Raw genomic sequence first — 14,760 nt, 5'->3', positions numbered from 1 at the left:
GAAAAAAAAATGTACATAGGTCGCACCGTTCTATAAGACACACCGACGAAAAATTCAGAAAAAAAAATGCGTCCTATTCACCGGAAAATACGGTATGCTGAATGTTTTGGAAATACTTGATCAACCAACCCAGCTGATACTGCAGAAGCCTGAGGAGCTGTTGTGAGTGTTTGTTGTGTTAACTTCTAATATTGCGGACTTGAGAAATGATCAAGACATGTTTTACAAAATTGCAATATGCATCTATTTGTTATAATATAATGGATGTGTAGCAAGACTACACTGAATGGTTTGGAAATGTTCGGTAAACTTGCCCAGTTAATACTTGAGAAGTCAGAGTAGCTGTTGGGAGCATTCATTGTGTTTTGTGAACTTTTTTTTGGCATTGTTGTGAACTTGCAAAGTGATTAAGGCTATACATTATTACCATCATTGGGATATACATTTATTTCTTTTTATTTTAGTGCAATAACCTTATGCTGAATGTTTTGGTGAACTTTACCCAGCCTATACTGGAGAAATCTCGGCCGCTGTTGTAGGCGTTCATTTTGTGTTGTTATCTCGAGAAGTTATCAAGGCCAGACATTTTTATTGTAATTGTGATATACATTTATTTATTGTAAGTGCAATAAAACTAGTTATTTTTGGAAATGTTAGAGTAAAGAAATCCTACTTTGGATGTCGCTTTGAGTCTTTGAAAAACCTGTGAGAGGTCGTGGAAAGTCCTTGCCTTGGAAACCTGTATGAACCCTGATGTATCATTATCATCAGTTTTTTTCTCATAGCCCTAATGCATAAGTTGTTACTCTTAAGCCGACTCATCGTTATAACCAATATATCGTTATATGTGGTATCATAAGTGGACAGTGCTGTACGTCCGCTCTAGTTGAGTTTGCCAAATGTTATAGTGACTTCGGGTCATACGTTTTCCCGGTTAGTAAGCTTTTCTTCTTTCTTTTTTTTTTCCAGAACGTATGAATGAGATGCAACTGTATTTAGAAAATAAAGAACAGTTCTTTTATGAGGTGTGTTCTATACATTGTCAAATTCTCTAAAAGTTCATTATCCATTTACACACTATATCAAAATAATTCCCTTGTTTTTCAAATTTTGTGAGTTAAATATATGAGAGTCTTGACTGTACGAATTAACAATGTTTTACTTTGTTAGCTATGTTTTGGCTGCAAGCGCGAATAATGCAGGAACGTCTCTCAACTTGTTCATTGGTCAATTGGCTCGAATCTGCCATGCTTTCCATGTAATTAAATATGTCACACTTTGCGACATAAAAGTATGAAATGAATGATGCATATCTATGCCTTTCTTTCATATGCGACAATCTGTATTTTCGGCATGAATGTGAGCACCGAGAGAAGCCTACACTACAAAGGCTAGAGCCTTTGTAGTGTGTCCGTCGCTGTATTTTCGAAACGGAGTGTATATAATGTTCTTCACACCATCCATGTCAACCCCAGCCTTGTTTTTATTGTTACGCAGCTGCTTTGGCTGAGCAACGAGAGGTTCACGGTTCCTACACTACAAAGGCTAGAGCCTTTGTAGTGTGTCCGTCGCTGTATTTTCGAAACGGAGTGTATATAATGTTCTTCACACCATCCATGTCAACCCCAGCCTTGTTTTTTATTGTTACGCAGCTGCTTCGGCTGAGCAACGAGAGGTTCACGGTTCCCGAGCTGCTGTTCCACCCGACAGACATTGGCATAGATGAGATGGGAATTCCAGAGGCGATAAACTATGTTGTTGAGACTCTGCCAAAGGGTGAGCATGACTGTTCGTTTTATTTCTTCCTTCACATCTGCCTTTCGTGACAGCAAAGGGGGTCATATGATCAACTGGGGGACACGTACTGACATGAATAAAGTTAAACGCAACCAGGGAAGCCCAAAGTAGAATGCTTCTTTTGGGTAATACAGCCGCTGGCTGATAATTCGGGCTTGATGGGAACTGCCTAGAAGCCTTAATGAATAGGCAGTCTGGAATAACAGATTAGCCTGAAAATAAGTGTGTTTATTCCACAAGTGGTCAGAAAAGCTTGTCAATGCCTTGCTGCACGCTCATACACTTGCATGCAACCTGGTGCTTTGACCAATGGCATGCTGCTGCTACAGATAGACAAATGTGCGATAAAGGCTTGCACTAAATCCACATCCCCTGGCAGCTCGAACAGGGGCTGACTGCGCCTGCAGCCGATACATCACGGGTTTCTTGACAAAAGTCGATGTCCATAACTTTTCTCGCTTAATCACTGGTAACAAGATGGTGCCTGTAACAATTGTGATCATGTCCCAATCACAATCGGACAGCAGCTAGAATAAAGCAACTAAAGGAACGCTAGATAACCAGGCATATCATTTCAGTTTCGGAAACACTTGAAATGCACACGAAACAAGTGCACCAGTGATTCAAGTCTGCGTCAGCCAATAAGAGCGCTCCGCGTGCACCACGTGACTGCAGTACCGAATCGTGACGCTAGTTTTCCCTTTTTGCGATCATTTTATTATTTTTTTTTCATTTTTTTTTCATGCAGAAATACGGCACTGTGGCTATCTTAAGCTACAATCTCTCCTGTTTACAGTGATACAGTAGAACCCCGCTGATACGTTTTACACGGGACCATAAAGAAAAAAAAAAACGTAAGAGCCGGGAAAAGCAAAAGCCGAGAAAAAGGAAAAATTTAGAAATGAGAGTAGTGTTAATTGCACACAATATTATGTTTAATTACATGTGAAAAAAAAGTTGTAGTTGTGCCCGAAAGCCGAAGCATCGATTGCGATAACAAATTACAGTATAGACCACTTATAATGTAGCCGCTTATAGTGCAGGACCAGATATAATACGGTCTTTTCAGACTCCCGTTAATTTTCCCCATAGCATTCTATGTATACGCGTATCGCTTATAGTGCAGTTGTGGGACACGAAATAGCAGTTACAGTGCGGCTGCCTGGAAGTTCGGCAGTCAGGCAGGACAGAATGGGCATGCTGCACCCAATGGAAAGTGCAGCAAGTTCTATACGGATGTGACAGTCAGTGTCAGGGCCACCCCAATCTGAAGCCTCATAAGCGCAACTTCCTCCACCTTACTTAGGCGACAGGAGGGAGCAAGCACACGTTGGGATAAGGGTGCTTGTGTCCTGCCGGAGAGAATTTTTGTGGGTGCAGAGTGAACATGTGATTATCTTCGGAGCTTTGAATGGGAAACAACCGGGGGGCTTTCAGTTATCTTGTGCACCATGGCAATGACCGTAATGAAACAAAAGCAGGACGCATCAGTGCTGTGTTGTCTCATCTTGAGAAGGGGGGATGTAGTGTCTGCTACATCATACAGCTGGCGAGAGTATCGGGGCTTGAGGGAACTGAATAAACCGGAGCACACGGGGCTCCGCAGGGGATTCGACTGGCTAGCGTCGTCCGGTGTACATGGATCTCGACACCCGTAGGTGCTGATTATAATCAGTATGGTGGGCCCCGGTACACTTTCACCCGAAAGGCAAAGCATCGATTGTGATAGCAAATTACAGTCAAAGCTTGTTAATTCGTAAATTTGGATAATTCAGCCTGCTGATTCCCTCCCTTCAAAAATGTACATATGTCTATGGCAGCAAACTCTTGTAAATCAGCATGAAATTACGCGTGCACCATTTAATTCGGACTGGAGACAGGCCAAGACCGGCGCTGAAGTGAGTTTTTGGAGCGCAGAAATCAGTACCGGATCGGAAACCACCCTCCATTCCGAAACCGAAAACGTACGCTGCTAGTTCAAGGTGAATTTTTGGAGCACGCATCGCTACTGTCATCACTTCGAGAGAGAACGAGTGAGAATGAGAACAACGCACATGCGCATTCTTCGACGTCCTTTCTTCCGTGTGTGCACGCGTGGTGTTGCTGTTGTGGTGCTGTTGTGTTGCGCTCCGCTGTGATGGCGACGCCTGCTAAGCGGGCTAAGTACGTGGCCAAGGACTTAGGGACTAAGGTAGAAATTCTGAAGGCGCTTGATGGAGGCATCTCCTGTGAAGAGAAGCACCCTGGAAACTTACGTAAAGAATAAGGTGTAAATCTTGGAAGCTTTCCAGAATGAAAAGTTTCATGCAGCTCGCAAGCGTATGCGAACCGCAGCACACCCTCAGTTGGAAGATGCATTGTTGCAATGGATTGGTGCCGCACGGGATGCGCGGCTCCCACTAAGTCAACCATTGATCTGCTTGCAAGCAGAAAGCTATGCCCTCCGCTTGAACATTCATACCTTTAAAGCGTCCGAGGGCTGGCTTGCGCACTTTAAGGAAAGTGCGCAAGCCAGCCCTCGTATTCAAGACTGTGTGTGGAGAGAGAGGTGCAGTGGATGAAAAAGTCGTCACGGACTGGCAGAACGGCGAACTTCAGGAACACATCGCAGCCTACAACCCAAACAATGTTTTCAACGCAGACGAGACAGCTTTATTTTTTAAAGCGCTGCCAGACAAGACCATTGCTTTGAAGGGGGACCCTTGCACCAGTGGAAAGAGAAGTAAGGAGTGTGTCACCGTGCTTTTAGGCGCAAACATGACGGGGACGGAGCGTCTTCGTCTTCTCGTCATCGGAAAGGCGCACAAACTAAGATGTTTTTCCAACAGCAAACACCTACTAGTCTACCAGTCGACTACCATGCAAATAGGAAGGCCTGGATGACCTCAGAAGTATTTCGCTCCTGGCTGCAAGGGCTCGACCGCCAGTTCAGCGCCAAGAAACATAAGGTGCTGCTAGTTATAGACAACTGCAGCGTTGTGTTCCTGCCGCCGAACACGACCGCCACCCTACAGCCTATGGATCAAGAAATCATCCAGTTTTTGGAAAAAAAAAGTTTTGGAGCGTATGCTTCTGTGCATGCATAGAAAAGTGCCCTACAATGTGACGCTCCTGAGCGCAATCCACATTTTGGCACTCGTGTGGACTAACACGCCGGCAGCAGTAGTGGCGAACAGCTTCGACACAGTGGATTTGGGCAACCGGAGCCGTCTGAAAGCCCGGGGGTCGCAGCACCTGACGAGGATAAAGCAGATAGGGCACTCGTAGTCCTGCTTCCCACCGAAGTACAGCTCGCCGACTACTTTGGCATCGATGATGGTGTTACCGTAGCCGGTCAGTTAACTGAAGCGGAAATCATCGCTGATGCCCTTGGTGTGACGGACGAGATGTCCGACGAAGATGGCCCTCGCGAGGAACTTCTGGCACGGCGAACCACCAAGGAAGCTGCGGATGCCCTCACTGTTTTGGAGGAATTTTGCCTCGATGCTCCGTGTATTCGGACATTTTTTTTTACTCCCTTGAGATCCGAATTAACAAGGTTTGACTGTAGTAGACAGCTATACAAAGTAAAGATAGTAGTCTTATTGGTTGAAGGAGGGAATTGTGACGTTACAACACCACACATTGTTTTAAAGAGATGCAAACTTGGTGCAACTGGCCAAACAAAAACAAAATTTTTTGCCTGAATTGACACAGCATATTCGTATATAATCCACCTGAAATTGAGGCATCTTTAATCGAATGACTGAAGATTATTAAGCAGAAGTTACCTGTGCATTGCATAAAAACTGGTGCCTCTGCATAACTGTGGCTCACCAGCACCGGAATCATTTGGAACAGTCATCACTTGGCATCAGTCCCTCTCCCTCCGAGACTCCAACAAGTGCTTTAGTCCTTTATAATTGAGCAAAAATGAATATCCAACAATTTTGAATACTGAAGTTTTCTAATCGAATACGAATAGAATAGCAAGGAGTATTTGATTCACATTCGAAATTTAGAATATTTGCACACCTCTACATTTAGGATGTGCTCTGCACCAGACCGTGTTTGCTTCTTGGGAAATGACATGCGCAACTTCTCTCCCCTTTTGGTGACTTGCAGAAATGCGACCACACATGCTGAAGAACGTCCTCCTGACTGGCGGGAATGCCTGCTTCCCTGCCTTCGGCGAGCGAGTGTGAGTTCAAATTATACTCTGCTTTTAATGAGAATAGCATTCTCCGCATTGTCAGACCAGTTTTCTCTCTGGCTATGTAGCTACCTAACTGTCCCGCCAAAAATGTGGGCCGATCGCGAATATAATGCAGTCTAAACATGTCGTCCTACCCCAAAGGCAGTACAGTCTGTGTGGGCCGTTCGCATGGGTATGTGCCGCTCAAAGAGTGCACCTCTATGACGCCATCTTGAGTATGTTCACCTGCGTGTGTGTTGCTCTTCAATGAATTTTGTGGAAGCTAACTTGGGCGACTGTATTAGTATGCGCCACTGGGTATGCGCAAACAACATGGCATTGGCGCCAGAAGGTGCAGCGTCTTCAGAGGGAAGTGCGAGAGAGTACCTGAGCTGCAGTTCACACCTCATATATGATGCATTTCGGTTATTCACGTACATGGATAGTCATCGTAGATGAGTTCTGCCCAAATTTCTATTGTTTCAGTGGTGCATTCAGTGGGAGCATTGTTGCCAGCTAAAAATCTGAAATTTGCAACTTGAGCCCTAAACAACTGTTACAGCTTATGCTCAAGCGCACCCAGTTGAAATATCCAGGCTGTGATTGGAATATATTCAACGTGCGTGAAAAAAAAGCATTAAAATTTTTTATTCAAGTTGCAAAAAAGCACCTAAATAGCAATTAAGTTCAGGCAGTGATCGATGTACTAATACCACCGGTTCTTTTGTGGGTTTGAATAGATTTTTAAAAGGTTGCCTGTGACAAATAGCACACTTCGGTCTGTTCAGGTGGATTACCTGAAGAAGCATACGCAATTTTTTAGCAAGATTGTTGCATAATGGCGGCCGGTCTAAAGTGAGCTTCGCCGCACGTGTTTCTGAAGTCAGTTTCGCCGCAATACATTAGTGTTATGCGGCAAAGCACGCAAACGTTGCGAAGGCTGTTTTGGTTTGGGTTCGATTGCATCGTGCACGCAATTTTCGGCCCAATTTACACAATTCGTTAAAATTGTGTAAGTACCATAATCAAATGAGGTGTGGTATGCCTAGCCCCGGGCAGCAACAGCCATAATCGTTGGACAAATAAAGTTTATTCCTATCCTAACCTATGGCTTGAAAATCTTCGGAGGGCAGACGGACCTAAAACAGGCATTTTCGACGAGAGATGATGTGTGCTCAATGCATTCGCTGTCCCCTAAGCTCCGCCGAGACAAACGCTGCCACTAAAGGGGTTGCTATCGGAGTCACCATAGGGCTCAGGCACTTGCATGCTGACTGGTCAATCTTAGGATTGAAATAGCGAATCTTTAGGCCCATCGAAATGCATGGGCGCTGGCTGGGACCTTCAGCCAGGATCAAATTAATTGAAAAATTGAATTAACAGAAGTCTGCTGTGGTTTGAAATTGGTGCTGGTTACACAAGTTCTGCGAAGCAAATGTGACTTCAGTACTTCTCAGCTTCAATTTAGCAATTGGAACATGTGCCCTAAAGTCAATAATTAAAATTTTAATTAGGGAATGTTCTTAATTAATCTCCTGAGCTGTGCAATTTATCACACAAGTAATGTCCAACTCTTCAGGTAATCTAGATAAGCAGGTTGAATAGTGCTGCATACTCCATGTGATTTTTAAAAAGTTGTTTAAAAACAAACACTTGGTTTACAAGGTATCTAGATAAACTTTCTCCTCCTCTTGCTAGAGAAAGGTTTAAAAAAACTATAAACGATAAATACTATTAGCATGTGTACTGCAGCATAATTTTCAGCTCAGGCACCTCTGCATCTTTCTTTGCCTCCAGATAGATGGCACCGCTTCACTCATTTAGCGTGTTGTAGCAGGCGTACCTTTAGTTCACTCAGCTACTTGGTCTCTCGCCATGTGATTCTCTAGTGAGGCACACCGCACTGGGCTATCAGCAAATATGGCAACAGTTTTAGGAAACTCTCCTGAAGGAGAATCGACAAAACATTTCCGACATTGATTTTTTTTTTCTTTTTTTTTATTGCGGTAGCAATTATTTGGGCACTCTAAGCACATTTCTGCCGTCGCCGTTGTCTTGAGGTTCCTTATAAAGTCCAACAGCGATAAAATTGTCGTCACGTGCCGTACGCTGTGTGTGCGAGTGAAAGCTTACGAGGGTGAGCCGGCAATCGCGGCTCAGTGTAGCGCAGGCGAGGGAGGAAGGCAGGCAGGCTGGAAGCGCACGAGGCACGGGGGGGGGGGGGGGGGGGGGCGGTGCGTTCTGCTCGGTCGGCTGCTGCTCACAGCACGGGCGTCGTATCTTGAAAGCAATCTGCGATGCAGGCGAAGTGCGCATCCGCGCGGGCCTCATCTCCAAACGATCTGCGATGAGGACAAGGTGCACGCGCCAAGTGCTGGTAGCTTCGTATGGGCTCTGCTTTCGACGTTTAGTTCACGTTGAAGCAAGGCAAGAGACAGTGCGAAGGTCGATTTGCCCGCTGCTGCTGGGGCGCGCCTTTTCACTCCATCGTTTTCACAACGATTTTCCACAGTCATCGAGTGAGATGTGTTCATGTTTACCTGTGCACGCGTGGCCCTCACTTGAGCTCGCTTGGTCGTCTGCTGTGCTGCTACATTGAGTTGTGCAACGAGTAGCAGCCTACAGACGACCAAGGAAATTAGAGTGAGTGATAAAACAACGCATTGTCTTGCTCCCGTGTGACCACCTTCTACATCGTGGCATCACAACACATAGAGTTATTAGAAAACGAAACCAGGATTGATTGGCTTGTATAAAAGCTATTTCAGTGGACTTCCGTTAATTCAGCTCCAATGAAATTGCTAAGGTAGCGGCAAGGAGGTTTAAAAAAAATATGCTGGAGTGGCAGCCCCCGCAGTTTCTTACCAGCACAGGTGAAGCCACAGTTTGCCTATACTTCTACTCTGAAAGAGGGCCGTGACAGCTGAAATCTGCTAGCAGCTCACGTCCTTTTGGTCAGTTATTGCAAATACTATGATAATTTGACATTAAAAACTCGAACCTTTCGCTTAAAATATTACCTTTGGATATGCATTAATATCATGATGTGCCATGAATTTGAAAATAACTTAAGGCTTTCTTCTGAAACCAGTGACAGAAAGGAAGACGTCCAACGATATCTGCACGGCTAAATTGTCCACCTAAAAAAATGTCACAGTTTCGCCCTAAGGGCGAAGCAGTGAATGCGATAGCAACACAGCAATGTCACACGAAGTAAGGTGAGCGGCTTTGGTAGCAATATGAATTGTAGTAAACATGAGCTGATTAAGTAAGCAGGTGTGCTGCGGCGTAAGTAGACCGACATGAAGAGAGACTCGATGACCACGAGGAGGCGCGTGTGAAACGGTGGTGTTGATGAGAAGCGCTTCCCGTGGGCAGCGCGTGCGAAGGGACACACCTGTAGCGCTGCACTGCCGACCCGGGCAGCATTGCATGTGTAGCGTGCGTTGGAAAATGTGGCCCGACTATTACTAACTGATTGAACAAGCGTGGTGTGAGCGCGCACAAACAAACATGAATAGATCACACTGAATGACTGCAGACAACGACTGTCAAAACGCTGGCAGCAAGCGCATATATACGCCGCAGCAGCGGGCGAAGGTACGTGCGGTCTATCGCTTCAACGGAAACTGAGCGGCGAATGCACGGCGCATAAAGGTCAGAGCCGTGTGGAGATAAGCGACGGTGCGAGCGAGCGACGAGCGAGGTTGTTGGCAGAGAAGTGCGCCCCCCTCCCCGCGCTCCCTCCGGCGCTGGCTTCCCGCTTCCTTGCTTGCGCGTGGGTGATTGCGTGCGTTCGCTCTCCGTGATAGCGCGCGTCCCCGCACGCTTCCGCTCGGGCATACGGCGCGCGGCGAAGATTTTATCTATAGGGAACCTCACGGCGACGGCGACGGCAGAAATCCGGTAGAAGTGTCCATATACTTGCTATCGCAATAAAACAGCATGGAGTGGAAAGAAACTGCTTCATATATTCTCCACTATTTCCTAACGTTATTGCTTGCCTATGGTAAAATGGCGGCGGTCCGGCTTCACTTTTGAGACGGCAGCTCCACTCCAGTATTTTTTTAAAACCTCCTTGGGTAGCGGCAACAGAGCCATGTCACGTGATTTCGCTTGCACATTCATTCTATGTCAATGCTGTGTCGATTTGGCAATGCTATTGACTGGACAATTAAGGCACACTGAAGGGAAATGCCGATTTAGTTTAGACCGATGGCTTATTCTTTCAAATCTCTTATTTTCATTAATTTTGCAGTGAGAGGCTGACTACAGTAAAACCCCAGTGATACGATTTCGCTGGTACGAATTTCGGTGTGGTACGAATTCGTAACATTCCCCGGCCTTAATACATTGCTCACAATAAGGAAAAATTGGCTGTTCCGAACGCGTTGCCGCGCCGCTGCAGATCATACGAACGTGTGAGCAACAGTGGCAGCTGCCGAGCCAGCGGAGCGACCGGCACAAACAAGCCGGCTCTGCGGGATCCATAGTGACCAAGCAACCGGCTACGTCACGCGGCTGCACAATCTCTCATTGGTCCCCACGTCGAGCGGACCGGACCACATCACAGCCTAGTCGATGCTTAGCGAGAAAGTAGACGAGGACTGCTGCAGCAACGACGACCGCGGCACAGCCTCGACGGCCAAAACGCTGCCTGCACTCGAAGTGCTCAGGCGTTCAGTGCGTGCAAAAACATTCCCGAGATCACGTGCGCGCACTTATACGCCTTTCAGAAGGCAATCGTTGACGATTTGGGCAAGAAGAAAACACGGTTAGTAAACGGTACACGGTTAGTAAAACCTCATTGATTCGTTTTTCAAGGGACTGTGAAAAAAAAAAGTCGCAGTTTCGCCTGTAAGGTGAAGCAACGGTTGTGATAGCAAATTAGTAGACAGCTGTACGATGTAAGGATAGTAGTTGTACCGGCCGTATAAACTTGTAAACATTAGCTTACTAACTACATTAACAAGCCTGATGTCACGCGCGCACAGGTAAACATTAACACGTCTCGCTCGATGACCGCGGACACTCGCTATCGAAACGCTGGCGTAAGGAAGCACATCAGGAGCAGCGAGCGAATGGACCTTTGCGCTGTCTCTCGCTTCAACGCGAACTACGTAAACGTCGAAAGCACAGCACATACGAAGCTACCGGTACTAGGTGCACTTTGTCAACATCGCAGATTGTTTTGATGATGAGGTCCGCGCGGGTGCACACTTCGCGCACGTTGCAGATCGCTTTCAAGATACGGCAACCGCGCGGCTGCGTTGTATCTGCAAAGTGCCGGTTGCTTGTTGCAACGCATTGGTCGCTTGTTGCAGCGTACAAGCTGGCTGCACCTCTAAATTTACGTGACCGCCACATTCAAACACAATGTAAGATGCAGGAACATTACAGACTGGCGATGTATCATGGGGAACTTAATACATGGAATTCAATGGCATTTCGGTCGGGACCGCGAAAATGTGACGTAGCAGCCGGGAAAGCGCAGCAGCGAGGAAGGTATCAATAGGGTTCCACTATTAGAAATTTTTTCTGGTAAAAATAAATTCATTTTTTCTTGATTTTGTGTATGTTTTGATGATACGTATTTCGGGTCATACGGATATTTCACGCGACCCCGCGAGATTCGTATCACCGAGATTTCACTGTACTAGAAGAGAAAATGAAGACCGAACTTTAATCTTGAGAATTTTGTGCTGAAACCGCAGTGCCATGTCGAGTGTGACGTCAGGTATTTCAGTGTACTTTCTCGAATTTGGGCCATTGTAGTGCAGTAAATGTTCGTAAAACTTGCTACGTTCAGTCTTTAGTTTCTTGAAAACACAATTCAGTCCATCTTTACCAATTTGAAATTAACTAGGGCCGAGCAGGTGTCATCAATACCCATGACATCAGGGCAAGCTGTTGCAGAAACGTCAAGACGGCAGTGTCACGTGCCTTTCTTCTTTGCGTCTTTTCTGGTTTATCAAGCTTCCTCTAATGGTATTGTGGAAGAGTAATTATTAATACATCTCAAATAATTTTTCTTGCTAGTGTTCCTTTAGGTCCCCAGGTAATCAAATTATGCCGCACCTACTTTGCCCTCTGCCATCCTTTGCAAGCCTGCTGCAAGTGGTGTTTGTCTTCTGTGGCGCAGGTACACCGACCTGCGCTCCCTGTGTCCTGAGATCTGCGAGGTGAATGTCACAGCTCCGGACAAGTAAGTCATTTTCTCAAGCCATTATTAGCGTTTCACCATGTGGCATTGGCTTCAACCATACCCACCGCAGTGAGTTAGTACAGTGGAACCCCATTGATATGTTCCTCACTGCTATGTCACCTTATCGCAGTCCCAACCGAAAAAAAAAACATTGACTCCTGTGTATTATATTTCCATATGATACGTCGTCATTCTGTAATGTACACACATCTGACATTGTATTTGAATGCGGCGGTCACTTAAAACTAGCAGTGCAGAGGCAAATTTGGAAGTATGAAATTGTCACCACTACTCGGGAGCAGAAGTGTTGCACGCAGGTGTTATGCGCGATGGAGAAGAGATACGACTGGCAGCACGACAAACAAGGATTTAATATGAGTAAAAGCGGGGAAAAGCGTAAGGCACACAAAACTAAAGACATAGCTCAACAAAAATGCTCACTCAACAACTAAACTATGACTCAGACTAAATACACAACTCAACTAAAATATTCACTTAACCATTAACCTCCAATCGTATACAAAACTACCAAAAAATGCTCATGTAAACAAGGAACGACTATACACTCTATCTCGTAGCAGTGGACTGTCTCGGAGCCTAGCTTCGTCCTAAAGTCTCTAAGTCAGTCTTAGCCCTGACTCATATCAAAGTCTGGCCACCCTAGACTCGGCCTAACTGCGCCGAACTGCAGAAACGCTGGTTCTTACGGACCGTCGGTTTGAAGCTCTTCTGGTCGAGTCCACGTCGTATTCGTTCGAAGTGTCACTGATGCCATAAGTGCCGATGACTCGCGGTTCCGTCGACCTGACCGAGTACGTTGCTGGTGCCCCGGTAGTCGCCGCTGACGTGTCAACTCTCCGGTTAGGCTTAATGAAGCTTTCTTCGTCCTCCGTCTATCTGCATGGTGACCCGGTGTCCCAGCAATTATCGGTTGATCTGGCTCGGCCGAGGAGGTGGGATGCTTGCGAAGAAGACCGGAACCACCGTGAACAGCAGCAGTCGGGCCCAGGAGCCTCGCCTGAACGTCTCCGAGGTCTACAGCCTGGGCCTTGCCAGCATCACGAGCTTTGTGGCTGAGCTCCCCGCACTCCCATCTTCAGAGCGTAGCTGACGAAGCGACCTTCCAGTCCGAGAGCCACGTCGATAATGCTGCTTCGTTGCTTCTCCCTCGCGGATTACACGTCGGTTCGCGTGCCTCGAGCGCTCGCTTGGTTTCGAACGCTCCGCGATCTTCTACTTCATTCTCGTGGGCCGCCGGCATCTGAGTCATGACAGAAATGCTGGAACTATGCGATCGTCAGTCCCGATAAGCACGCCAATTTCTGCCGACTCCCTAATGTCAGCTTCGCCGCAATACAGTCGTGTTATGCGGTGAAGCATATCAAGAGTGGAAAGGTGCTACTGTCTGGAAACATGGTACACTTCTCTTAATTTACATACACAAAAAGCTGTTCCCAATGTTGCTGTGGCTCATTGGGCACCTTCCTCACTGTTACATATTGTGTTCCTCAGTACTTTGGGAAACGTATCGACTGTATACAGGGTGTATTTTTACTAGCGGTTTTTCTATTCCTCCTTGGTGGGCATGGCAGTGTCCTGGCCACACATGAAGCCATTCAGTGGTGCGAAAAGTTTGGTCTATCAGATGCTAGGTAAACAATTTTTGTTCAGAGTAACTAAAGGTTTCACAATGTTCAGAAACAGTTCCGTTTAATGGATAATTGATCATAGCCGGGCTAAATATCATCAAGTTTGACCATACATTCTGCAAAGACACGTCCTTTCATAGCACACTATGCTTTAGAGACGCAAATGCCAGAAACTGAAGCAACTCACATAAAAACCCATGTGTATTAGTAGCTATGTAAATCTCGTGTCAGACACCCGAAAGCCACCTTTGCAACCTGAGTGTCGGAAGGCAGTGGCTGCTGTATTGTTATTACTTATGCTGAAAAGACAGTGACTGCTGTAGTGTTATTACTTATGCTGAAAACGTAAGCACAAACTCTCTTTCTTGATTGGCCCATGTGCCATGGTGCTTGAACCATTGGGAGTGACAGATTAAAGAAAAGCACTTATTGTACAGGAAACTTAGTTTAGGCTGACCTCATACGTTGTCTTCCCAGGCCCAGGCTAGCTTTCACATTTGCTTGATGTTCAGAGTACATAAAAAAATTATTTCCAACTTCCCTTTGGCTTTAAATAAATGCTCTATCAAACTGTACTTTTTGTTGCCTTGGACAAGATACCAATCTGTACTGTGAATACTCTGGTGCTGTAGGAATGGTTGAGCATACGCATTAGAATTTCAGCCTGTAGAGATGAAAGAACATTTTGTCAAGGTCAAATGGGCGTAATTACTTACGACACTGCTAACACGGAGAAGCACTTCAGGCCCTAAGCCTTGTCCTTCTATGTAGCATCAAACTTCGCACTTTGTTTGCTTTTCTTTGAGTCATTGGCTTCTTTGACAACCTCTAGGAATCCCTTCACACACAGATCATAATGACATATTTTTATTTTTATATTGCATCATAATAAAATACTAGGGGTGTGCGAATATCAAATAATGATATGCACATGC

At 45.9% G+C, this 14,760-nt stretch overlaps 1 protein-coding gene across 1 annotated transcript in view; it reads left to right on the top strand.

Annotated features, from left to right (window-relative positions):
* Window positions 1–14,760, top strand: part of LOC119465314 (actin-related protein 6-like) — a 42,752-nt gene that overhangs the window by 26,897 nt on the left and 1,095 nt on the right. Inside the window, 3 exon segments of the mRNA XM_037726115.2 lie at window positions 1,653–1,776; window positions 5,902–5,977; window positions 12,114–12,176. Coding sequence (XP_037582043.1) covers window positions 1,653–1,776; window positions 5,902–5,977; window positions 12,114–12,176 — 263 coding nt within the window.

This window comes from Dermacentor silvarum, chromosome 9, assembly GCF_013339745.2.
Source record: "Dermacentor silvarum isolate Dsil-2018 chromosome 9, BIME_Dsil_1.4, whole genome shotgun sequence".
NCBI lineage: Eukaryota > Metazoa > Arthropoda > Arachnida > Ixodida > Ixodidae > Dermacentor > Dermacentor silvarum.
This window is presented reverse-complemented; position numbering and strand designations above follow the sequence as displayed.